The 27447-nt window shown below is 37.6% G+C and overlaps 1 protein-coding gene across 3 annotated transcripts; it reads left to right on the forward strand.

Moving 5' to 3' along the window:
* The first annotated feature begins 453 nt into the window (after positions 1–453).
* LOC129097065 (myocyte-specific enhancer factor 2D homolog) lies at positions 454–25872 on the forward strand. Of its 3 annotated transcripts, XM_054605770.1 has the most exons (12): positions 454–630; positions 5483–5881; positions 7908–8111; positions 8744–8881; positions 9593–9809; positions 11361–11417; positions 12613–12794; positions 16611–16737; positions 16954–17182; positions 19618–19686; positions 20765–20815; positions 21319–25872. In XM_054605770.1, the coding sequence occupies exons 2-12, from the start codon at positions 5828–5830 to the stop codon at positions 21791–21793; spliced, it is 1803 nt and encodes a 600-aa protein (XP_054461745.1). In that variant the 5' UTR covers positions 454–630; positions 5483–5827; the 3' UTR covers positions 21794–25872. The 3 variants fall into 3 exon arrangements, with proteins under 3 accessions (XP_054461745.1, XP_054461746.1, XP_054461747.1); XM_054605771.1 differs by lacking the exon at positions 20765–20815 and having other exon boundaries at positions 21319–25871; XM_054605772.1 differs by lacking the exons at positions 19618–19686; positions 20765–20815 and having other exon boundaries at positions 21319–25871.
* Positions 25873–27447: the final 1575 nt, after the last annotated feature.

Below are 27447 nucleotides of genomic sequence, written 5' to 3' on the forward strand. Positions count from 1 at the left end.
AGTTCTGTTAAGTCATGATGCCATAACATCTGATGGCAAGATTAAAGAAGGTCTGGGAGAACAATTTAGACGGTGACCGTCTCACAACCTCAACATGTCTCTCTTAACAACCGTAACTAGCTCATTGTTCGGTTATTTGCCGCTTTACATGGCTGTGGTGGTAACAGTCATGGAAAACAAGCGGGTTCTCTTATGGAAAGCAGGCAGGGCTACAGTGACATTTTCCCCACATGCAAAATCATGCAAAAGGTAAATACTGAAGCGGAGGGATACAGACACTATTGCAGAACATGGCCGTCACCTCCGTCATGTCCTCTCGCAAAGACCAGCCCACTTTTGCAAGACTGCGCTCTGATTGGACGAGAGGCTCGCACGTCAGTTTCTTATTGGGTTTCCGACGGGTCAATCACGGGCTAATTTCAATGACGTCGGTCGTACACTGGGTGCGCTGTATCGCCTGGGTGGACAGTATAGTTACTTCAACATTAAATGGAATAAAATGCCGCGGATTCATGTAAATAGAGACGTCGCCTCAGCGTAATTAATTATCGCTTCTTAATTGAGACAATACGGTTTCTAAAGCGCGTGGCGAAAGGCCTATTTCTGGCTTTTAATCAGCAATATTTCAGGGTAAGTGGAGTGATACATTTCCTTCCTGCGTCTTTTCTGCTCGCACAGAAGCAGACCTGCTGGCTTTATTATTTTAATATCGCAAAGTAAATAAGCGTCACTGTATGGGTCTGTATTACACAGAAGAAGAATAATAATTTGAATACAACATGTTTGTGATGTGATTTTAAAGTAGTGCGTGCTACAGATCGCGTAGCCGAGTTATATGGAGAGTGTCAGGAAGGTAATGGCTGTCGACCGACTCGTAACTTGAAAATTGTGAAATGGCCTGTTTGGAGTAGCTCGTCCCTTTTTTTGTTCTGTATATCAACCCGGGTTGTGGTGTTTTTAAATTGAGGGTATTTGGTGGAAATCAGGACACATGATTTGCTAACCCTATTAGCTTCCAACCTGTCAAATCAGACCCTGTAGGCTAACGCTACCTGTCTGCAGTCAGCGGGCCTACCACTCTCCAGACTCCATCTGTCATACTGTTTAAAGGATACAGCATTGAGTCCTGATCCCACTGGTTAAAAATACACCTAATACCAGATCTAACATGGGCTGTAGTTTAATGACATTAAGGAGAAAACAGACATATAAGAGTCCTTTTGTTCAGAGCTGCTCATCAGGCTGCCTTTTCCAGCTTCCAGCAAAAAGAAGAAGAAGAAAATCACATTTTGATAGTTTGTTTGTACCCACTATATTGATAATGCCAAATGTCAGGTAGCGATGCTGTTGGCATGCAGTGCCCTTTTGCATGGCTTTATTTACTGTAACTGTAACTCTGTTCTTTAACATATACCTTAAGTGCAACCTTAGTCAGATTAGGGCAACATTTATGGTTTTAGCATGGGGCTGTTTGCATTCAGTGCACTGGAAATAAGCAGCCATGATTTTCTGTGCCATCCCAGGGTAGATACCCGAGCTGTTGGGCAAGAAGTAGGCCAGTTTGACAGAGTGACACACCACTGTGTGCCATCCCCGCAGATGGGTTCATACCAACATATGAAGGTAGTACAGTCTTACTGATTGAGAGCATAGAGGGCTCATTTCACCAATCAGTTCTCTGCCAGCAGCATGTTTATTGTAATCTGTAATATGTGTTTTGGATTTGATGCCGAGTCCTTATTCTTAGAAGTCAAAGCCAAGTTCTCCGTGTCCCAAAGATTCCCATTTCTCTTCTTGCCTCACTGCAGGGTTAAAAGGTTTTTGCATTTTGGCTTCCCTAAAACCTTGTTCTAGTAACAATAACAGAAGTATTTTATTAAAATGCTTGAAATAAACTTGTAGTTCCTATTGGTAGGACTTTGAGCTAATAAAGCTGGGAGTGGTTGCCAAGATGAACAGAATTCAAGGGTTTTTCAAAGTCCCCAGCCGCAATGCCTTAAGATTGAATTCAGGTCTTGTTGCCTTCATGTTTGTACGGGAGTTTGACCTTTCGTCTCTCAGGTCAAATAAAGCCTGACAAATCAAATATTTCTTAATTTAGCAAACATTTATATTAGAACAAGAAACACATTTTATTCAAAACAAAAAATGTATTTACTCTCTGTAAAGAGAGTCAGAGAGGAGGGACCAGAATAGCTGATATTCTTTAAATGATTGAAATATATATAAGCATAAACGGAAAGGAACACACAAAACACCCTTAATGTACATTATAGCCTTCAGTAAATGCAGTGGTAACATATTTCATTCCAAGTTAAATGAGACGTGAAAACATTAATATTGTTTAATTGGATAGGTATTATGCTTTGAGTTAATGTTTGTTGAAAGCAGTTAACTCATAATTTATAGTGCAATGCACAGTTCTAGTTAGCAGGCAGTTTGCAGTTCTTTCCATTTAAAAGGTGGATAGTACCTGAAACCAGTTCTGCCAACATGCGTCACAAGACTACGTGAGAGCAAGTAAGCCCTTTCTATCTTTGGGGAGTGGCGATTGAGCCATTGAGGCCGTCCCAAACCCCTGTCTGAGAGCTTTGGATAGGCAAACCCCACTGCAAGTCACGTTTGAGGCTCTGACCATTTATCTCAGGGCTTTGGCACATTTCATTGGCTAGTGCATAATCCGCTAAAGGTCACAGCCACTAATTACACTCCTCCAAAACTGACAGATGCCTACCCTGAGCTTGATTGCCTTCTCCTTCATCAGAAGAATATTCAATGGTTGCATAACCGTTTCTTGGATGATTCGAATAACGTGAGTGGCTCCGTTTTTTTCTTTATTTACCAGAGTGACCAAATGCTTGCACTCGTAAGATAATGAGGCAAACCTGGTACAGCCAAAAGTCAGTCATTTTCCACTATTAAACATTTCTATCTTTTCTGCTTCCTTGGCTTCTCGTATGTCACAGAGCGAGCTTGGTTTGGCCGGATGCAGGGTTCAGTTTTAGCCAAGCGGCGACCTCATTATGCTGGCGTCCAATCAGTCCTCCGGCCAGCTCCTGATTGAGCCATCAGCGCCTTAAGGGGGAAGAAGAGGGATGAACGTGTCAATTACAGTAATGAGGGGGCAGCCATGCAGAGGGCAGTCAGGGAGAGGGAGGCGAGACGGAAGCCTTGCAGAGTAGCCCCATTCTGGTCAATTCACGGCTAATCAAAGATTGTCGCTTGGCAAAGTTAGTTGAGTCAGTAGGGAAGAGCTGTTGTTAGTCATTTTTTCCCTCTCGCAGTGGGCTATTTCTACATTTTGTGGTAATTGTTTAGAGTTGGTGCCTTACAGTTGCAGCTAATGCATGATTTATAATGATGTCCAGCACTGCTGTGCGTACATATCTAATGTATGAAAAGTAGGTGCAGAACAAACCACATCATACAGGTTCTGTCCTTGAAATATTGCGTTAGTTTTGCAGGCTGTCTTAAATTAATCTCTAGTTTGTATAAAATGTTGTTTGATAATAGACATCATAAAGGGGGGGATTTATAGACTTTGTTGTCTCTTTTCATTCCTTTTCATAGTTTGTTGAATAAGAATCGTATAGCATTTGGTTTGTCGAGATAAATGCATGTTTTTGACATGGTGATTTATGTTATCCATTAACTTGACCAGGTAGGTCCTCATACTGCAGTGATTCCCAACTGAATATGCTTGTTTTTAGAGGGTTTTTGCACAGTTACTTGTGTGGTTCCAGGGGAAATTATGTTACAGTTAATTTGAGTTAATAGAAGCTATGATGTAGAAAATGTTATAATTTTCTATGTCATTTATCAAGCAAAAATGCCAGAGATTCCTCTTTCATACATGAGGGTTTTTAAGCTTTCCTCACAGTAAATTGAATATCTTTGGGTTTTCAACTGTTGGTCAGACAAAACAAGACTTTTGAAGATGTCACATTGGGCTCTGTGGCATGACAGTCCAAAGTGACATCTTCAGATATGTTTTGTGTGACTGACCAACAGTCCAAAACCTTAAGTTATTCAGTTTACTAACATAGAGTATATTACAAAGTGGCCATTTTATAAACAGTAAACTGAATTGTTGTGTTGACTGAATGAATATTGATTGTGATAACACAGATTTTTTTTTTTATGACATCGCCAATGAAACTGTATTTATTGTGGATCAGTCACCTAACAAATTATACCTGGTCCACTTGATAAGGTCAGTATTTGTGCTGATACTGATAACGGTGTATCAAATAGGTGCAATAGAAATAAATATTGTTATACAGAAGGCTGAAGTTTCATGAGCTACTGGTGATGTAATACATGGCAGTGTTAAATGACACTGAGAATTGAACTTAATATGCTGGCTTTTACAACATCTTTTGATTAATTCTCAAGCTGGATGCTCTGAAGTGTTGAAATTAGGTTTTTGGAGGCCCCATGTGCACTCCACTGGCGTTTTCAATTTTTCCGTCTGGCCTAACAACAATCCCACAGGAGAGCATGGACGTGGAAGGTCAAGACTGGAGGGAAAAAGTGAAACTGTTGCCACAAGGCAAGGGAGTGTGTAGGAAGGAGAAGCTAATGATTTTAGAAAATGTAAAAAAAAATGTTTTCCACTATAGCAGTGTGGTTGCCCCATCAAACCAGTTCCTATTCCTCTCCCGTGATTTAGGACATTAGTCAGACTGACAAAAACTGAAACAAAACGATAACAATACTGTCGAGCATGAAGACAAATATAATGTGTCCTTGTGCAAAATTTTGAAACACATATTTCTCCTGAAGGCATCGCAATTGTGTGTGTGTGTGTGTGTGTGTGTGTGTGTGTGTGTGTGTGTGTGTGTGTGTGTGTGTGTGTGTGTGTGTGTGTGTGTGTGTGTGTGTGTGTGTGTGTGTGTGTGTGTGTGTGTGTGTGTGTGTGTGTGTGTGTGTGTGTGTGTGTGTGTGTATTCATATTCATCTAAATCTTTATCTTTGCCACCATTGATACTTTAAAACTCCATCTGAATATTACCATAACCTGCTGTAATACATGCAGGAATATCACTTTTGGATTGGGAAGCTAGAGAGTAGCAAAGAACTCCTCACATTTAAAAAGTTTTGTGATTTGAAAGCGGTTTTTTTGGGACTGTGGATTTGGTGTGTATGTCTGTCTAGACGCAAGTTCAACAGTTGCTATCAAGGTCGAATGAGAACATCTCAAAGCATGAGATCAAAGATCGATTTAATTAAGTGCTGTTCCCCTTGATATGATTGTTGCTTTTTGATAGTGAAGGTTGGAATTAACCAAATCAGAATGGTACAAAGTGTTGGCTTGAAAGATACCTTAATGTTCTCTTTGTCTCACATGACAAGAATAGTATGATTTATTGATTTGTGAATGCAAGATCACCATCAGCAGACATTGATTTATTGCCCTCACGTCTTGTTTTGATGTTTGTGTGATATTTGAGTGACCTTTATGTCCCCCTATGTCACACAGGAACGGAGCGACCTCCACCTCACCACAGCAGCTGCAAGGAAGTTTGTCACTTTTTTGTTCCTTGATGAACAAACACTGTACTGAGGACCTACAAGCCTCGACGCCACACATCTCTGCAGCACCCACTCTTCACCCTCGCCCCCCCATCAGTGAAAGGAGCCGACAACGTTGTCTCGCCACACCTGGGCAGAGAAATGTGTGTGTGCGTGTATCCTCGGATGCATGACTGTGTCTGAGAGTTTTTGTGCTGAAGTAAGAGGTTGTAGGCTGCACTTCCTCTCTCACCCTCTGAGAGGAGCTTCTCCACTTGACTGACCACATTTGTCTCCACAACTGCAAAGCACCATGGGTAGGAAAAAGATTCAGATCCAACGGATCACCGATGAAAGGAACAAGCAGGTGAGTGATCTGTTTGTTGCATCTGTTTCTTTTTTGTGTGACTCGTCTTTATGGATGAGGGCTGCGACCAACATGTGTTTTGATAATTAATATGATGAGTATTCTTAATAACTTTAATACTTTTTTGTTGGGAATTTATGGCTTTGCTCCTCATACTTTTTTGGTACCTGCTATAATTTGTCTGTAGTATAGAAAACTTCAAGGCACCAGAAATTGGTAGTAATTTAGTTTATGATTTAAAGTTTTAGACTGCTTTCTGCTTAAATGCAGCAGTAATAATCCCTATAGCATTTTTGTTTAATAAAATTCCAGTTAATATGTTCTTAATACTTATTAAAACTTGATTTTATTGATTGAATCAGAGGAGTGTGCCACTGGGCTCTTGAATAGAACATTTGAGTGACCAGTTAAAAATTATGTTGTCTTAGAGACTTGGCTATATATTTTTTTTTAAATAAAACAGCAGTTGAAAATTACATTTCATCAAGACATTTTCATCATTTACATTTTAGTGCCTCTAAAACCTTTTAAACTGGAGGCACTACAGTATAAATTCAAGACCCTTTTTTTTTTTAGCAGTTATCATTATGATATATTGAAAATACGTCTTCATAATCATGAAAAGTCTCAGAGATTAAAATAAACAAATTATGTGTGTAATAGAACTGATGTTAAACTGAGATGTTTTAGGTTTTTGTTATCCTTCACTACCAGTATGAGGGGACAGGTAAATTGTATATTTTAGGGTGACTCTGCTGTTTAGAAATCACTCACAGATTTGCTGCCATGTACACTGTTTCAGTAAAGGTTTCAAAATCTCTACAGCCAGCTGTCTTCAAGAATTTGCCATATTCAGCTCCATTTGTTGTATTCTTTCTCCTCACAAGACTGCCACCCCTCTTCACAGTAGGGACAAGTTTGGGTTCTGCCAAACAGAGTGCTTTGTATCCCTGCTGAACATTTTTATTATAGTTTCATCACAGCACAGAATATTCACAGCACCGCCTTCAGAGTGGCCCTTGGTTTCCTCACTGACCAACGTCTTTCTTGTTTTCTCAGTTGGTCGGATGAGTTGTCGTACAAAAATGTTAATTTGGTATTTTAGGGTTCTTTCCCAGTGTAATCTTTTTTTTATTTTATTTTTTATAAACCACATTCTCACGGCTTTGACATTAAACTCTGCAGACTCATTCTAGAAACCGTTGGCATAGTGAATACTGAACATGTTTCATTATAAATCTTCAAATTGTTGCGACGCTAGGCATTTGAAAGAAGTTGTATGCAGCAAGACAACAACACATGCTGTCAAACTTTCTTTAAACCTGCCATCATTATTTCCTTATATATTGTACTTTACATTGCATTGCTGATGAGGACAAAAATGACTTCAAGGATTGTCCTTTTTATTGAAACAAAGGAGGCTACAGAAACAAAAACAAATGAATAAGTAAAATCAACAAATTACAAAATTCCAAGCATTTCCTTTTGATACATATTACTGGTTGTAAAAATGTCAAAACTTATTGATGGAGCATGACTGACAGGTCCAAAAGTTGACGCTGCATTATTGTTTCATATATGTGTTTCAGTGGCTGTTCTGACTGACAAAGAGCACCAAAATACTATTTGTTAGATAAGTTCCCTGATGTGTCTGCCAGTAATGTAACTGCATATATTTTCTTCATTACTTGGCACATGAAAATTTGTTCACAATTCATCAACTTCTTCTCCTGAACTGGGAATTAGATTTTGATTTCTAAGTCTAGACCTCTTAAACCCTTAAACTAATATTATAATGTATCTCAATAGCAAAGTGTTAACCCAGAGGAAGAGAGACTGTTATAAAGAATAAAAACAACTATAAAGAATAGTGAGAAAGCTTTACACAGGAAATGTCAAGACGAATTTCTGACCTTCTGTGAGTTTTCTGCTTCTAATAAAGGGTGTGTACTCACACATCTTTTGTTTTTCCCCACCTTCTTTCCTGTTTCCCCCCACCTCAACTTCCTCTGCTGCTTTCTCTCAGGTGACATTCACAAAGCGAAAGTTTGGCTTGATGAAGAAAGCCTACGAGCTGAGTGTATTGTGTGACTGCGAGATTGCTCTGATCATCTTCAACCATGCAAACAAGCTGTTCCAGTATGCCAGTACTGACATGGACAAGGTCCTGCTCAAATACACAGAGTACAACGAGCCTCATGAGAGCCGGACCAATGCAGATATTATTGAGGTAAATCCATCATCCAAGCAGCGTTTGTGTAAAAGTGAGCCAGCTAGGATTGACAGTTACCATTGCTCGAGTTTTAGGTTATCTAAAAAATGTTATTCTTGTGTTGTAACATTTATTATTACTTTGAGACTTCACCCTTAAGCAGAGATAAGATGCCCATATGTATTTGTAGACGTTAACAGCTTTCTCTTAAGAGTGGGAGCCAGGGAATCAAGTAGAACACATGGAAGTTATTTGGTTGATTAATAAAGCTCCTCAGTGCCACACCTTGTAGTCTTTACACAGGAACAAACACTACGGGCAGCATGATGACACATAAAGGTGTTTTCCACGTAGTCTGGTAAAATGATGACCCCCTTTTGTATAAGTGAATGATTCAGATGTTTTAAGACCAAGAGATATGAGGATGCATGTAGTCACCATTTAGCTGTGTTTTGTCTTAGTCCTCAAATGGTGTGGTGATGTGTCAGCTAGATATATAATTAACATTTAGATAAATATAAGTATCAGATCTGACTCGGTATTGGAGATACCAGAACGAGTTTGGGGACAAGAAAAATGAATTGTGACAATCCTAGTTTAGCGCATCTAAACTGACTAATGTAATACTATATTTTTTTTCACTTTCATAGACTTTGAGAAAGAAAGGCTTCAACGGTTGTGATAGTCCAGAGCCGGACGGTGAAGACTCCATTGACCAAAGTCCCCTAAATGATGACAAGTACCGTAAGACAACAGAGGATCTGGACGTCCTCTTCAAACGCTACGGAGTAAGTAATCAAGTATATTCTAATTACTGCTCTGCTTTTCCATAAAATAAGAATACCTGGTCCACCTTAGAGGTCAGCCCACCTTTAGTGATCCTGGGCAGAAGTTGTCTAACTGCGGGGTTAACCGCCTTCACTTTAATCAGCAGGTGACAAGCAAAACACTGGAGCTTGGCTTGGGTCTTGAAGAGTTGTAGCATTTATTCATGATCAGTTAATGAGAGTCGACTATTGTCCAGAAAAACTGTATGCTGATGATACTTGCCTGTATTTCTCACTGAAGCCAACTGTCATAAGTTATGATTGAAAGGTTTTTTGTTTTAAGGCTATACATTGTTTATAAGTAAAATCCTACAAGTTGTGCCTTTTTAATATAGAGAAGGGGAATATCCTTAAGTTTTACTTTTATTTGTACATATTATACATGAAATAAGGTGTCACTTAGTCTTTATAATTGGAGAAATAAAGTAATGGGGATTTGGTGATTAAACACCTATAGGCTTAACTTTTCTCAACTACAACAGTGAAATCAATTCTGAAATTTGTGTTGCTTACCTTTTTAATTAGAGCTTTTTAAAACCATTTTTTAAAAACTATTTTAGCTGACCAAAGACACTGTATATATGTGTACAAACATGCTGTATGAAAGGTGGAGATGGAGTAGTTGTTGTACGATGAAGACTAAAAGTAAAATTCTCTCTTCCCTCTTCGCAGCAGTCGACAGCTCCGCCCCAGACTTTCTCGATGCCAGTCACAGTCCAGTCGTCTAATCAAAGCACATTGCAGTTCAGTAACCCTGGCAACGCACTGGTAACTACCTCCTATGTAACATCATCATCGCTCACGGATACCCACCTCCTGTCGCCACAGCAACCGGCTCTTCAGAGAAATACCGTGTCTCCTGGGTTGCCACAGCGACCAGCCAGTGCAGGTGAGCGAGTAATACTCTGCCTAGAGTGTCAAGACGAAAGTCTTCAGTAGACTTAATAAATAACAGCAGAAACAGACTGTAAACGATCGATGAGCCTCTTCCTTTTGATAAGAGATATGTCTTACATGAAGAAATAAGGAATACTGCTAAAGTAGTAATTTAATTTTTTTACTCCTTCACTATCTGCTTTCTCGTGTTTACCTCCTCAAGGATAACATTGTAATGTTCAATCAATTGTTAACAGTTAAATCTTTTCATAGACCTGCAACAGATAATGTCTGTACTTTCTAATCTTTATATTTAAATAGTTGATTTGTTCAGTAGGGAGGGGTGCACATTACTCTGCACTGGACTAACCTGCATTTTGTGACGTTTGCTGCTGTCCTCCAACTGTGATTTGTAGTATAACCTTTTAAATTATTAGTTAATATCTGTATCAACCAAATATTAAGCATTGAAGATCTAGAGTCAACACCTGTGTGTCCCAATTACCTAATACTTTTACACTTGTGTTGTATCTGGATAAGATCCAGATGAGATTTAAGACACTTTAATTAACATTTAGTCAGATGTATGCATCTATGTCGATCAGATCATCAATCTGATCTCAATCTGTCTTGGTTTTTCTGGCTACATGTAAACCAGGGTCAGCCCTACGCTGGTCCAGAGGGCGGTGGTAATGCACCTGAAGCTGTTTGGTAACTGCCAGAAGTGCCACAAGAAAAATAACTTCTTCGTTTAAGCAGTGTAGTTACAACATTAACAGTTTAGCAGGATTAGCTAACAACTATTCATAACCTAACACAAACAAAATACCATTAATTGCATTTATGATCTTCGGGCCCAACAAAAGTTTTATTGTCTTCACGTCTTGAATGCTTCTATGATTCACCCAGTTTTTTTGCAATTGGGTAGCTATTTATTTTGCACAAGACCCATGAAGTGAAGAGTGTGTTTCTTTTCCTTTATTATTATTATTATTATTATTATTATTATTATTATTATTATTATTATTATTATTATTATTATTATTATTTAAGATTCAAAGGTTCACAATATACAGGGTGTCCAACTATATTAGTGTGTAGTAAAAAGGTTGATGTACAACAAATAATTGGTTTAGAGAAGAGTAAAAGAAAAACTACAAAAAAATATAAGGATGCAAAATAAAATAAAAAATATTATGTTTTTAAAAGAAAGGGTTAAGTGTTTATTGGCCTGGTGTGTAGGTGGGCGTGTCACTTGCTCCAGTGTATAAAAATGTACAAATATATACACAATATAATGGATTTACATTGACAATTTGTAATAAAGTATTTAGAATTTGTTAAGATTTAAAGCTCATTGTTGACCTTAGAAAACGTTTTTTTTATTCTTTGGATATTATCTTTGGATATGCCTATACAGGTCCCAATATGTTGTTGCTTCCTTTTTTAGATTTTATCAGAAATGATAAAAGTTTGTACAGTGAATTACTATATATAGGATATTTGAAAACTGCTAATGTTGTATTGGTTTTCAGCTCACATCGTATTTATCCTTTTTCAATAGGTGCTCTTCTTGGAGGCGAGCTGAATAATTCAAATGGAGGATGCCCAAGTCCAGTCCGTGAGTAATCTGCTACTATATTTATTCAGATTTCAAGTGTGGTTTTATTGTTAAGTTAGTGCTTCTTTTTCCCTCTGGTATCTGGTCTGAATTTGAGTTTAAATGCAGTGATGTTGTTTTTGTGTTTATATGGATTGAAGTTAGATTAAAAACATCTTCAAACATACATCTTTTTTCAATAAATTTTGACTTTTGAACTTTACAATGCTCTGGAATTATTGAAAATGTTGAGATCGAACAAGTTGGCAACAGTATTACAGCCACCACTGGAATCTGATTCTACATGTAGTATATATTAACTACCGAGCCTGCAACAGGTATCGACAACTGTATGTTCACTTCTCTCCTCTGGTCCAGTCCATGTGTGTGCCGAGGCTAAGCTCAGGCGCACTCGGTGAAACACGACACCACTGTAAAATGAATATGGGGAAACACGGAAACCCTGAATTAAACAAACTTGACATTCGTCCATTCTCAATATTACATTTTAATCTTGTCTGTGCCGGTAAATGATCTGTTAACAAAAGTTGACCATCAAATCAGGGGAAAAAAAGAGATTCTACAATATTTTTTCCATTTATATTGTTGTTGTTACCATGAAATAAAAGGACATCAACAGAAACTCATCGTCGAAATTTCTGTTCTCAAAGTGAACACGTCCCAAATCCTTTCCAAGGTTCCTTCTCTCCTCTCCTCCTCTGCAACATCTGTGATTGTGCCTTGGAGGGATCAGGGATACCACCAGTTACATCAACAGACATGCATGGGATCCCCAGCAGCTCACTTTACGTTTTACCACCTTATAGCCCGTTATGGTCTATTTATTTTTCAAAAATCTTTCTTTTAAATGTTTGCCCAGGAAAATGTTATAGTATGCTTCTTTTTTTTCTGATATTAAATGCAAAAAAAAACGTTTCATTGTGTAAGATTATAGTAGAAGGATATGTCGTAACATAATTTCCAATAATCACCAACACAAAAGTAATCTGAATTGATCTTTTTAGCTGTTATGAGATATTTTTTCTCCAGATGAGGTGATGTTTACTTATACAAACGTGTGTTTAAATTAGAGCATTTGTAGAGGCTTATTTTAACACAGTTTTGAGTGTGCACAGTTTCCGTACCCCGCCGTCTGAATTCACCTGTTTGATTTTCCTATTGATTTCTGTCCATTTGCTTCTCTTTCTCCCTGCAGCTAATGGATACACCAGTGCCAGGGCCTCCCCAGGCCTCCTCACCGTTTCCAACGGCAACAGTCTGGGGAAAGTAGTTCCGGCCAAGTCTCCACCCCCACCTCCAAGCCCCCAGATGGTCAACAGCCGCAAGCCAGACCTCAGAGTCATCACCTCACAGGGCGGAAAGAGCCTCATGCAGATGGTGAGCTTAACCAAGCAGAACTTGTGCTGCCTGGGTCCTTTTGAACCTTACACAAGGAAAAAATGGCACGTCATACCTTTTTGTTAACACACTCAGTCACTTGATAAAAAGTAAGGATCTTACAAACAATAATAAAACCAAGACACCTGGAACCCAGAGGATTTGTTAAGGGACATGAGGGGATGGAAACTATTTTCATTTTATCTCAGAAAAGCATGCCTTTACTAGCCAATGAATGAGATGGAAAACTATTCAAAAAAAATCGTGAATTGACATATTTATATTATATAATAACAACTTATATTGGTTATATAGAAGTTAACGGGGTATAAGAGGCTGCTTGCCATCATTTTTGTGTTGTTAGTAAAGGCCAGAGAGCAGACATTTTTGCTCTACATTCAGCGTCTCATTATTTACTCTGGCAAAGTTAATAAAGTCTCAGATGAATCAGCCAACTCCCACTGACAAACTGATGATATTTCTCATAACCTTTTTAACTAAATATGCACCCATGTCAACTTATAGCTATACAAAAAATAATGGTCCATTTAATAGCTGTTCTGGAGCTTTTGATTATATAATGCAATCTTCCTAAGCTGTTTGCCAACTACAAATTTCCATTTTTCTGCGCTTTAAACCTGCAATATTTATATCTATATTAACAATGGATCACATGACTTCTTGTCTGTGAAACGGGTCACTTGTACCGCCTCGCCAACTGTAGTTACTCTAAGCTCATTGTTTTTGTTTCAAGGATCAAAAGTTTACTGTTTTGTTTCAGTCTAATCGTTTTTAGTGTATTTTCAACAAAAGTTTCTGATAAACACGCTGCAAACTTACAGCCCAGCACCAAAGGGCTGGCAGACAAAGATGGCGAGTGATATTATAGCATAGATATATCCCTCAGGAGTTGGTGGAGAACAAAACAAAGTTAAAAGAAAAGTAAATATTGGGCTGACAATCATCAAGTGGCCATAGACACAACTCCAAATGAATGCTAATGTTGCTCCATGTCTGCTATGTGTATGAATAGTCATCTGTATGCTAAAAAGTTCCCCTATCAACTTGTAAAAATAAAATATGTCAGTGTTGTGTGGCCAGAAAAACAAAAGATATTGCAGGTCCATGGACTTGTTGTCCATGTTGGCTTAAAAGTTAGAATAGATTATTTATTCTTGACCTTGGAAACAGTAGAAAGGCCTTGAGAAAGATCTTAGAAGATGAGCAAAAGCGGCATTACTGCTACTAAATGGACCTTGTGGTCAGATTGTTCTGTCAACTATTTTATTTGTGCCATCCCTTGTTGATTGGAGGCAGAGTGATGGAACCTTCCGTGATTTCAGGTCCCATGTATTTACTGTAACAATTAGCATAAATAGATTTATTCATAGGTAACTTAAAAGTAGTATGCCAAACTACAGTAAGTAGTTTTATTTTTATGAATGTATTTATTTATTTACTTTTAGTGACTAATATGATCTGTTACCATCCTTTGCAGACAGAGGATGAGCTGGAATTGGTAAATGAGGTGATTTTCCCCACGTCAACCCATGGTTACAATACTGTACAAGAGTATCTCATTGTTTTGGTCTTGCTCCACTGACATTTCTTGGGATGGTATTCAGCTTGTGGCTCCCATCTGACTGCATGCGATTCAGGGCTCTTGGTTGTGTTGTCGGGATCATGATGGGATCGCAATGATAATTTTGAAAAATAGACCTCGGTAATCAGTGCTTTAACAGAATTATCTTTGAGTGATCCAGTTAGGTTTGAATCAGGCCCATTAACTTCATCATGTGATACCACCTTAAGCATGGTTGTTTCTTCACTTGGCATCGTGGTGCGAAGCGACGCGCAGCATGTTCCCCATTCACTGACACTCATTTTCACCTTCCACCAAAATTGTCAATTAGAGATGTTAAAAAAACAACTAACTGCCGTTGCATTAAAGGCATTTCGCTCGAATGTTTCCCCCCCAAGTCACATCTTGTAAATGTAGCTCCAAAGCACCTGCAACAAAAAATAGTTGCACCCCTACAGATGATACTTGTCCTAAAGTATCATCAAAAGCAATAGATTATTAAAAACACCATATATAATTAAAAAAGAACATTAGGAAGGCTACAATTTACTGATTGAGAGAGCTTATAATCCTGTATAACCACATGTCATATATGTCATTTAAAGCTGAATTTACTCAGAGAGAGGGTTAATGGCTGCTGCTTTCTGCTTCTGGTGCTGATTGTCAGTCACTCTTTTTACAATTCTACTCAAAGTTGACAGGCGAGAATCTAATTTTTCTAGAGGATGGTGCTTCATTTTCATCACTCTCCCCCTGCCACCCCTCCTTACTTCTTCACAAAGGCAGTTAATTGAATCTTCCCCCACCTCTCTCTCTCTCTCTCAGAAATGCATGATGATCTGCATTTACAACATTCAGAAGAAGAATTTCAGACCATTCTATTATAAATCATTTTAACCACAGTGTCTTGCTCCTTCTGAAATGTATGTCTTTCAGCAGAGGTACATGATAGTTCAATCTTATGGTAGCAGTTTCACAGATTTAGCAGCATGTCTGTTGGAGAAAACACTGGATAGTTTGTCATCTAAATGACTGATTTAATGTACAAACACTAAGCAAGCAGTAGATTTGTGCCCAGTTCTCTAAAAATGAAACATAAAACACATGGTTAACCAGAGTGCATCTTGGCCACATGCTGTAAGTCCTGTAGTGACATCCACTGGAGAAACATGAGATGAGCTGCACATTCAATTAAAAGTCAAACTAACTATGTATCTATGTCACAATTGTTGAAGATATTTTCCACTGTTTGATTTAATCTGCATGGACTACTCTACAGTTATAATCTACTGCATTTATTATAAGACTGAAAATTCAGTAGTACAAAACATACAGATTGTAATGTCTGTACATTATAGTAGATAATATTAGAGCTGAAATGATTAGTCACTGAATCATTTAGTCATACTTCAGAAAATAAATCTGAAAAACAATCACAAACACAGGTTCCAGCTCCTTAGATGTGAATATTTGTTGGTTTTGTTGTTCTACTGTGATAGTTAACTGAATATCTATAAGTTTTAGACTGTTGGTCAGACAAAACAAGGAACATGAATAAGTCAATTTAGGCATTTTACTATTCACTGACATTTCATAGATGAATCAATCGTTAGTAATCTCAAGTCGTATATATATGTTGGGAAACAACATTTCTTGTGAATTTGCTCTATATGTGCAGAATAATTAGAAATGATAGATTTTGTTAAATAAATGCAAAGTGAATGTGATAATTACAAATTAAGATAAATTAGGCTTAAAGTAATTTATTTAAGGTCTTGTGTGGATTTGGAAAAAATAAACCCATGGGTTGCCCTGGTAGCCTTAGTGTTAAGGCATTGTCTATGAACTGTAATGTCTGGTTAGTCTCTCTGTCTCTCTCCCTCCCTCCCTCCCTTCCTGTGATCTGTCGCTATCAAATAGAGGTTAATCCTTAAAAATAACTCTGCTACATTATTTTATTTGATTGTTAAATAATTTGCCTTTAATGTAATATGTCTGTTTATGGCACACTCAAAACAAATAACAACTTTTTGATGCATGACATCATGGACCTCCTGATAGTAAATCCACTTTTTGATTTACTTGACTCAATTCATCAATGTGAATTCAGCCATAAGCACATTGTCATTCCCAGCATGTCAGAGCTTACATTGGCAAAATAAGTCTAATAGCTTGACGCCACATGTAAAAATTGTTTCTTCAGTGACTAACATGTCGGTGTCCTCTTCTGGCAGAACGCCCAGCGGCTGGCAGCAGGAGCCCAGGTGGCACAAAGCCTCACCACACCGGTTGTCTCTGTAGCCACACCGAGCCTCCTGACACAAGGGCTGCCCTTCTCCGCCATGACAGCGTACAACACAGGTGAACTGAACACACACGAGCAAAAATATCCTTTTAAGCACCAGGTGGCTTTTAAAAAAAAAAAAAAACACTGGATACATTTTTTTTTAACCGCGAAAAAAGTCAGAACAAGTAAAAAAACTGACTGAAAAAATGCATCCCAGAGAATTAAATTTCGAAAATGTGAGCTTGTTGGGTGTTTTTTCTTTTTTTTTTTAATCCTTTGTTCTCCCTCAGAGTACCAGCTGACCAGTGCAGACATCACTGCTTTACACGCTCTGGCGTCACCTGGTGGCTTGTTGCCAACCAGTGTGTCCACATGGCAACAGCAGCAGGCTGTTTCCCAGCAACAACAACATCAGCAGCAGCAGCAGCAACAACAGCAAGCACAGCAACAGCAGCAACAACAACAACAACAACAGCAGCAACAACAACAACTTAATCTTGCATCACTCAGCAACTTGGTGTAAGTCTTTTAGTCTTCATTTCTCACTGGCGCTGCGTCTTTCTTTTAAATCTGGTTTCCTCAAAGCTCTTCCGTCTATCACATCCAGTGTCATGGTGATGATGATGATGATGATGATGATGATGATGATGATGATGATGATGATGATAATGGCAGGTTGCTGTAAAAGCTCTCTGTCTAATGACAACCCCCTTAACACTGAAATACTGTACTACTGACATTGCAGTCAGCTTGCATGATATCCATACCATGACCTTTATATGCAAGCTATTCATATTCTTTTTAGTGAATTGGTCTCACCAGCATCTCACCACCTCTTCATAACATCAATCTGAATATCTGGTATTCAGTTCTGGAGTTGTTGCACTTCAGCAGTGTGAAACAATTTCACCTTCTCAAAGATCCTTTGTTATTTACATACATTTGTAACTGCAGGATTTTTGAATTCTTAATAACTCAACATATTTAGCAGTGGTTGGTAGTAAATTGCTGCATTTAAAAAAAAAAAAAAAAAAAAAAAAAAAAAAAAAAAAAAAAAAAAAAAGTACTACTAAGAGTACTTGTTCTACAGAATACTTTTTTGATAGAATATATGTACTTCTACTCCATTATATTGCATTGCACACTTCTCACTACTTTAACTGATACAATTAGCTTTAAATACTTTTTCTATTCAGCTGAGCTCACATGCAAAACAGCAGTTTTCAGACAGCGAGAGATAAGACAGCCTACTAGCCAATCAGCACCGCAGATCAACCCCCTTCAATTTACTACATCTCAAGACTATGGCAGAAAATTACAAACGGTTAACATCTTGATCTTCAATAATTCCCCAACAAATCCGAGAAAACATGCGTGGACCTGTTTGAGCTAAGTGCATTGATAAAATAGATTGCATCTCATGAAGTTACTCACTACTTGAGTAGTTTTTTATGAGATACTTTTCTTAACTCTTACTCAAGTAGTACTTTTACTTCAGCTTGAGTCAATATTATTATAAACAAACTTTTACTTGAGGACCGTTTTTGTTTCCTCAACCCACCACTGATTATTAGCTTACCCTTAACGATTTTCAATCTGTCAACCCAAAAGTGGTACTTATTAATAGCTTAAATCTGATCTAGAAATCATTAGTAAACGATGTGTCAACAATTAATTAAGCAATTTCTTACCTTCTTATTTACATTTAAACTAAAGCTGGCCGATATAGTCTCAAATCAATATTTAAATGCACACATTTTCTTTTCATTTTTATTCGTAATTAAAAGCTCCTTGACTGATAAAACACTGGTTAATTTTGCCTGCTAAAGTGTGTATATATATATATATATATATACAGCTACTTTACAATTAAAAAAGACATTTTGAACTAAAGGACAGCAGCATTAACCTTGTTTTATTGTAGTGCATTGTGAATAAAGAAAATTATTAATGTAAACACACTTCTACTAAACCTCTGACTTGCTGCATTAGGTTTCTGGTTCATTATTAGATTAAGTGTGCTCATGTTATTGACTGAGTGTTCCTATACTGGCAATCACTCCGCCTTCTATGGCTGAAGATTTATGTAACAGCTCACAAACACGCACAGCAGAAAAATATATTCAGATATTCTTAATATTGGCTGAGGTACCTCCCCACCTAATACAAACCATAAGTTGTACACAACTGGTGAATAGGCATTATTTACAGTATATACAATGGATTTCAGGGTTAAGACAGCGATACGTAGTTTAATGTTTTTTCTCCTCGTTCTCATTTAGATGTGAAATTAATATTAAGTTGGATTTAAAGGTATGTTTCTGAAGATAATAAAGCTCAAGAGGTACTGATATTTTTTTTAAAGTTAAATATGTGATTCCACTCTGGTGTATTCCTTTTAAACATTATGTTCAGTCACATCCAAAGAAATGTGTGTAGAGACCAAACATTAAACATAGTTACAGTCTGACTGATATGAATGGATCCTCATATTTAGAGAAACACATACACTCTTTTGCGTATTGACCTTTTAACTTGTCGCTGCCCTAGTTAGAAGCCAGTCTTTGAGACTTTAATATCTTGAGGGAGTGAACAAAGTCAGGTTTAAAGCTTAACTTTTCTTTCAAGAAGTGAAATATTCTGACCGCGGTGTACAATCATTTTTATTTATTTGAATGTAATCTGCTTTACATGAGGCTATTTCTAGTAATTAGACTGAATCAAGTAAATGGAACGTGATTTTTAGGCAACTTTTTTCTCCTTAAATTAAAGATTTAATATCAAGATTCAATAAAGAAGACGACTGAGAAGCCTCTGCATTCAATTAGAGAACTTTTTGTGGGCAGTTGCAGTGTGAGGAGAGCTGCGTGAGCTGAACGCTGCAGGGTTCGTGTTGTGTCTTTGGTAGCATGAACACCAGATCCTTGAAGTGTGTTCTCTCCTCTTGTCCACAGCATGTGGGGCGTGGACAAACAGAGCAGCGAGCTGTGTAGCCAGGTGTCCAGTCTGGCTGCCAACCTGAGGTGAACAGCCACTACTAGTGTGTGCGACTGTGAAATGTCATGATCTTGTCTGTAGAGGGGAGTTGAAGTCCACTTTGCATATGAATCGCTTTTGTCTTGAACAAAACAACATACTGTTAACGTTTCCTTAAAGGCAGCCATACATTTATTTGATTAACTAATAACAAAGCACTGGCCTTAAACATAAACTTTATGAAAGATATTATACATTTTGTTGATGTATATTAGGAGAATATACATTTTCAGTAAGAAATTTCAGTTAGGAACCAGCGAATAGACTATAATATTATAGAGTAATGATGTTAAACAGATTAACCCAAAACCACTTTACTTCAGTAAATAGCCTAAAAATGCAATACTCCATCTTTATAGATGCAGCTGCTATAAATTGTGACACACAAATAGTTTTCTACTGCTGTGCATTTGACATTTGATTGGAAGATTCAGTTTTAGAATTCAAACATACATTTTCCTCATACTTTTCCTATCCTATTTAAGGCTACAGCCATGGGACACCCACAAATATGGTGGCCTCTAAGGATCAAACACATTCAAAAGCGAAAGCCCAACACTCAAAATCGTGAAATGCTGCAAATGCCAAATGGCAAAAACATTAACAGTAATGCACTCTAAAATATGAAACAATGCAAATATCAAAGCTCTCTTTTCTGTGTTTCTTTTCTTTCTTAACATTTCTGTTGTTTTAGTATTTGCAGCCTTTTGTGCGCATTTCGTTTTCTTTCTAAAATAATCCTTAATTTAACCATGAAAAGAACATTACTGAAGCTAAAAAGCAAAACTTCAAATGTTCAAGTTATTGCATTCATTCGTGTATGCCTTTTTGTCCTTAAGTGTGTACGCTACTACAGCGTACACACTCTGTAGTAGTAAACTTCTGGAGTGGGACCAAAAATTCAGCAGATTAGGGTCTTTTTCTGGTGCCAAGACATTATTAACATTATTGCTGTTGTTGAAGAAACTTTGCTTGCAATAATGTTTCACCCTTTTCTCCACACATGCCTTCTAATCCACCTCTTCCCTTTGGTTTGGGCTCCAACATTTTGTTTTTCCCCCACAGTGTTTGCTCTCCGTCCAACCTGCTCTTGGGTAGAGATGAGTGGTTGGGCCGGTACTGTATCACACTTCCTTTTCCTGTGTGTCTGTGTGCTTTTGGCTGGCTCCCCCTTAGCATGTCTGGCGCTCTGCAGTCAAACAGGAAATGAGACGTAGTTCCGGTTTCCACCATGTTCTCTAACCCGAGATTATTTTCTGTTTATCATCTGTAGTTTCTTCACATCATAGCTGACTCACTGCGAACCACCTTGTCACACAAATCATTTTCATGCTTTCTGGGCTGATGTGTTGATCTTTTGGGAGCAGTGGGGGTTACGTCTGCATTGAAGGCACAAAATGAATTGGATTGTTGAATAATCAAATGTGGCTTTGACCTGTTGGTGCTGTGCCTTGTAATGTGGGTTTTTGTCTTGATGCAAATTAACTTCCAGTTTCTCATATGCCTTTTGTCCAGTAGCTTATCATTTGTATGTTTTGTTTTCTCACCTTTCCTCTTTGTTCCGTCCCTTATCTTCCATTGTCTTCCTCTCTCTCTGTCCTCTGTGACCCTAATCTCAGGCCTGTGACCCATATACCTCAAGGCGCCATGCTGACCGTCAACACAAACTCCAATGTGAGCATCAAGTCAGAGCCCGTCTCGCCCGGCCGGGATCGCAGCACCCCATGCCCTCCACCATCTTCTACCACGCCGTCCTCGACCTCAGGGACATCCATCCTGACTGCACCGCCACAGTACCCTGGCTCCCTGCTGTGCCTGGAGCCCCCGACTGGCCGCTCGCCTGCTGACAGTGTGAGCAGCAATGCCAGCTCCTTTGAAGGCAGCGATCGTGATGACACTGGTGCAGCCGGTGGCGGTGGTGGAGGCGGTGGTGGTGGTGGCGGTGGTGGCAGCGTGACTGGTGCTGCAGGAAGCGTCGGTCCCGGCAGCCGCCCTGACTTCAGCCCCTCGGCTGAGCTCCTCAGGGCGTCGAACGAACCAGAGCAGGAGGGAGGAAACATCAAGCGCATGAGATTGGATACCTGGGTCACATAGAGCTGCCTGCCACACCTCTCTGCACCCACAGTGAAGTTTTGGTGACACTTACACACCCACAACACACACACTCATTCTTAAACCCCCCACTGCCATGTGACACTATCATTACACATCTGTCTCTGTCCCAAATTATACAACTCAGCTGCGTCACCCAGACTTAAGAGGCTTTGCCAAAAAAACATTTAAAAAATAGACACAAAAATCCTTTGGGGATCACGCTCTGAGTGAGGAGAGGATGACTTAGTGCTCAGCTGGATATTTTGTCCCGTGTAGATCCTTGAATAAAGGGACAGTCGATTTTTAAAGCCTTCTTGCTTGAATGAACTCCCGTACAGTAATTTCTTTCGGTAGAAATTAGGTGTTGAACCTTTTTTGCGATCTGACAAAACCATAGAAAACATTTATCTTTCACATGGTTTCACCTTCATGTATTTACATCCAGCTCTGCTGCATCGTTCACAATGTGGTTAGTGGCTTGTCCACATCATGGGACTTGTATGACTCACCACTTTCTGCTCTTTGAAATCCAACATAGCTTGGATTGTGTGCTCTCCATTCTTCCACAAGTCACTTCTAAACTGCACTTTTGGATAGAACTTAATCTGGACAAGTTTGAGGACTGAGCATCTATCTGGCACTGAGCAAACCGACTCAAACAGGTTCTTCTAGGTTAAGATACTTCACCATCAATGGTTCTTTCCGCTGCCACATTTCCCAACCTCGTACACCCAGGCAGGCCTGAGCCTTCAGGTGGAGCCGAGAACCTTGCTAGAGTGCCAATATCAACATCTGTACTACAACAAATAAAATGCCAAATGCCTCTCACTCAGTGCAAGGACAAGGACGAATTATCACTCGCACTGTCACGGAAACATGAACTAGAAACTGTTGATTCTTTTCAAGCTTTTGAATTCTCCGTCACTATCCTCAGACGGGGTTGCTCCTTGCGTGCTCTCACCTCATCTCATCTCCTCTAGAACTCGAATGGAAATTGTTGTACCAGAAATCCAGCCAGCCACTCAGCTTATTACCAGGAGTATGCCATCCAGTTAAATACATTGTATGAGTTTTTTAGCCTCTCTGGTGGCTTTTTTGCTTAGGGAAAGTATTTGGTTTGTTTAGTCCAATTGTTCTTTATCTGTTGGTATATACAAAAAAAAAAAAAAAAACAGTTTTGAAGGTCCGTTGGTTGTCCAGAAGTAGGAATTCTGACTTTGTATAAAAATCACTCCTATACAAAAGCTTTGATGTCCTCTTAAGCTCTCTAGCTTTCCTTAGCTCTTTGCCGTGTTTCAAAAAGTAAAAGGAAAAAGACATTTTCTATATTTCTACCGCTTCAGTTGGCGACAAAGTAAAATAGCTTTTCAGCTTCAACGACGTGTATGTACATATGACTATATTTGCATAGACTTTGCTAGGTATCCCTAAAAACAAGCAATGTGTTGATTCTCAGTGGATCTGTTTGCATATATGAGTGTGAATTTGATATGTTTCGAGCTACAGTGCAGGGGTTTTGCCACACTAGGTAGTGCTGGTGGATCGGACTTGTTTCAGTAAACCTATTTTATGCTAGTGTTGATGGTGTGTGCACTTTTTGTCTCACTCACAGAGCCTGCTTGGTTGTGGTGTCATCATATTCTCCTACCACACATTTTTTTTAAAACTCGAAATCAAACCCACAATAAAATTGTCCATTACCACTCAATTAAGAAACTATTAGGACACTGCCATTCACTTAGTATTATAATGAAGTAAAATGCACTTCTGTGATGCATACTTTTTTCCACATTAAGCATACACAGGTTATGGCTTTTTTCACTTTGAAATTAAGTGCTGTGTTTGCTGTTTAATTGTATGTTTTCTAGTACGAATTTGTTTAGTCTGAACCATTTCAAGTTTGTGTGTAAGTGTACAAAGGCTGTTTAAAGCCTAAAAATAGAAAGATTCTCCTGATTGCTTAACCTTTTTTTCCTTGAGACGATGCTCAAAGTGCAGACTGACCTGTCGGCTGTTGTTTATTGACTGTTTATTATATAAAACAATCATACACTTTTATGTCAGTGTAGGGGAAGACGACACAACGTCTTTTATGAATTGATGCAGTTTGGTGTGATTAGTAGCAAAGTGTGACACTAGTGTTTGACACTGACTTTGGGTTTGTGGCAAGTGTCCAAAAAAAACCATCACCCTGCTGTGTGACATTTTCACACTGGTGTTGTTGATGTTTTCCATGATCAGGTAATTTTCCATCCCTCATTCGACAGTGTGTTGGGTAGCTCTTCACTCTGCTTATTTCAGGTTAATATTTTCTTTTCTTCATTTAATCATCAATATAACATCCAGCACTTTCAATAAACTCATGTTGGTGAAAATTTGGCTGTTAAACTGTTAAAATTGTTTTTCCACATTTTGTGTACTGCTTTCTTACAGATAGTTAGATGAGAAGATTTATACTCACTCATTGATATTTGTGTAGTAAATCTGAAGCTAGAGCTGGTTAGTTAAGCAGTAAACTGGCAAACAGCAGGCCTGGCGCTGTCCAAAGGTAACAAAAAGGTAACTCGCTTTCCAGCACATCTAATGCCGCCTTTATGTCATATCACCTAAACAGTGATTATGAACAACTTTATCCAAATTTGGCGGAAGATTGAAAAGATTTTCAAGAAATTTGCAAAAGAATATGTATATTTGCATTTCAGCCCACTACTGCATGCTGTTTCCCACTTTTACAGTCCTTATGCTAAGCTAAGCTAATCAGCTGGGCCTCCCCGTTTATCCGACAGATATTAGTGGTATCAAACTTCTGATCTAACTATGCAAAAGTAAATAAGTATATTTCCCAAAATGTCGAACAAGTTCTTTTAACTCAGGAGTGGTACCCCCCCCACATCAGGCAGAGCTAATCAGTCATTTCCATTTTAACATCAACTCAATTTCAGTGGAAACTCTTTGTGTTTGTGGGCGCTGATGGTTGACTGAAATGTGACACCACACCGATTGGCTTCCTGCCTCATGCAGGTTTGTTGATGTACAAAAAGGTTCTCTATCCAATCTTACTGTTTAGTCACAAGACAATCTATATGATAAATTAAACACTGCACCCTTGTTACTTGTTGTGTACAATGTTTTTTAGAATCTCACTATTTTTGGATTAATTTGTGCTGGTGACAGTTCCATTGTCTATTATTATGATATTATTATGGAGCTATTATTTTAATGCTATTTTGTGTAGAATAGTTTTTATTTTCTCTTATTTTCTCTTTCTTATCATAAACATAATACTGGTTTCCTTTTTTCAAAACAACTTGCTGAAAATTGCACGATCAGTTATTGTGATATTAGCAAATGCAATGAAGGAAATACCAGTTAAATGCTGCAGTTTTAATTAAGATAAAGAATATATTTATAAAAACGGGAAACAACTGAAATTAGTAGTTCATGAAATTTGAAAAACAATGTAAATGCATGGCATACAGGTAACAAAACGTATGTTACTCACAGTAATGATACAGGACATGCATCACAAATGAGTTATAAAACAACTCAGAATAATGTAGCATATGAAATACTAAAGATGAAATTTATAGCTAATATATTGTGTTGATCTAGTCTGCTTTTGGTTTTTGTTGTAAAGAAAATATTTCTTTTTGTTGTTTTTTGAGAATGATATACAATTTGTGTATATTTTCATATACAAAGTATGCACTGATATGTTATTGAAATTCTATACCGCTTTTACAAAAAGTGTTTGTTGTACCAAAGTATCCAAGTCCCTTGAAACCTTACCCTTTTTGCGTATGTTTTACCGTATTTTATATATTAAATAGACAAACTGAGTGAAATGAATTGGAGTCTTTGGTTTTATTTTAATGTTTACTGTATATCAAACCTGAAAGTGCCTCTTAAATATTTCATTAAGACTTAAGTCCTCAATCAGGAACGTTTGATTTGAATTTGAATAAAAATGTAAGTTCAGAGGTGCGTTAGAATTTTTTTCCTCTCATGTATAGCATATGTGTTTTGTTTTTTTCTGTTGATCCTCACCTCAGCTCATTTTCACAGTAACAAACATGTTGCAATAAAGCTTCATTTCCGGTTTCAGTGATAGCTACACATCTTAATTTAGCTGATCTCGGGACCTTCTGTGAGGTAAACAGCAACTGTTTGAGCAAGGCAATAACAAAGTACACTGGTGATGTCTTCTTTGTTTTTTTCTAGTGTGTGCTCAGATCCTGTACTTAAGTAAAGTATCAAAACTACACTGCAAACAATATTAGATAATTAGGAAAAGTGGGTTTTTGAGTTGGCTGTCCGTCTATTCTTGTGAATGCCATACATTAGGAACACCAAGACTGATGATTTTTTTCAAATTTGGCATAAATGTCCACTTGGACTCAAGGATCAAGTGATTCTAATTTGTGGTCAAAGGTCACCTCTAAAAAAAATCTTTTTTAGCGAAAAACTCAAAAAATGTATATGCTTATTATGTTGGCTGAGGCATAAACCAGCAAAGTAATTTTGGTTTGAGTAGAGCGACAAGAATTCTCTGGTTCCAGCTTTTCAAATTGTAGGATATTATGTTTTTAATCTAAAGTTGCCTTTGGTATTAGATTAAATGTGTTTTGGATGCATAACTTTGCATGTAGCATTTCACTGTGAATTTTTACTAGTCTTTCATAAAACAATGTCATGGTATAGTGTCCTAAAAATATAACAGTATGATAAACCATAAAATGTCATAGTAAAGTATGTCATAAACATGGGGTAAAATGGAACAGTACAGTACACCATAAAAAAATCATAGAAAGTCAAATTATAATATATTACCATAAAAATTGTGAAGAAAATAATAAAGATTGGTCATATAGTGGGGTAAAAACAAAGTGATTAAAATACCTTTAAAAAGCAAATTTTAAGATATTTTATGACCTCATATGACACTTTTATTGCATACTATACCATGACTTATATGGCATACTATGTGTGACATTTGATGTAATATTTTATGGCATACTCTACTATGATTTTTTTATGACATACTATACTATGAAATATTTGACTTCAAGGCATTTCATATTATGACTTTTATACCATATCATTATATGACCTATTTTATGACATTTTAATGAGGTTCTATACAATGTCATTTTTTTTACATCATAATTGTAGCATATGTTACCAAGGCATTTCGATGCCTTGGTAACATATGCTTATTGTAAAGTATGACATACTTTACAATAAGTGTATTAATGGCATACCATATTATAACGTTTTAAGACATTTTATTATAATTATATATTAGTGACATACTATACTCTGACTATAATTGGCATACTATACTAGAACTTTTTTATGACATACAATGAATTGTTATGACTCTTTTTGCCACACTATACTATGACTTTTATGACTTTTTTCAAAATACTATAGTATAACTTAAAAAAAAACATTCAACCTACTGTACTATCAGTTTTATTTACATGCTAAATGTACGATGACTTTTTTATGACTTTTTTTAACATAGTAAACTATCTTTTTTTGCCGAACCATACTATGACTTTTTTCGAAAATGCTATACTGACTTTTTTATGACTCCTTTCAACATACTTTACTATAACCTTATTATGACTTTTTTCCATATAGTACTCTTA

This window comes from Anoplopoma fimbria, chromosome 10 (assembly GCF_027596085.1).
Source record: "Anoplopoma fimbria isolate UVic2021 breed Golden Eagle Sablefish chromosome 10, Afim_UVic_2022, whole genome shotgun sequence".
Lineage (NCBI taxonomy): Eukaryota > Metazoa > Chordata > Actinopteri > Perciformes > Anoplopomatidae > Anoplopoma > Anoplopoma fimbria.

What these genes read in the sequence shown, in the direction of transcription:
- LOC129097065 (XM_054605770.1), top strand. Translation starts at nt 5,828, where the DNA reads ATGGGTAGGAAAAAGATTCAGATCCAACGGATCACCGATGAAAGGAAC. An exon ending in TCCTCTTCAAACGCTACGGA is followed by an intron (nt 8,882 to 9,592) that starts GTAAGTAATCAA and finishes CCCTCTTCGCAG; the next exon opens with CAGTCGACAGCTCCGCCCCA. An exon ending in GCATCACTCAGCAACTTGGT is followed by an intron (nt 17,183 to 19,617) that starts GTAAGTCTTTTA and finishes TCTTGTCCACAG; the next exon opens with CATGTGGGGCGTGGACAAAC.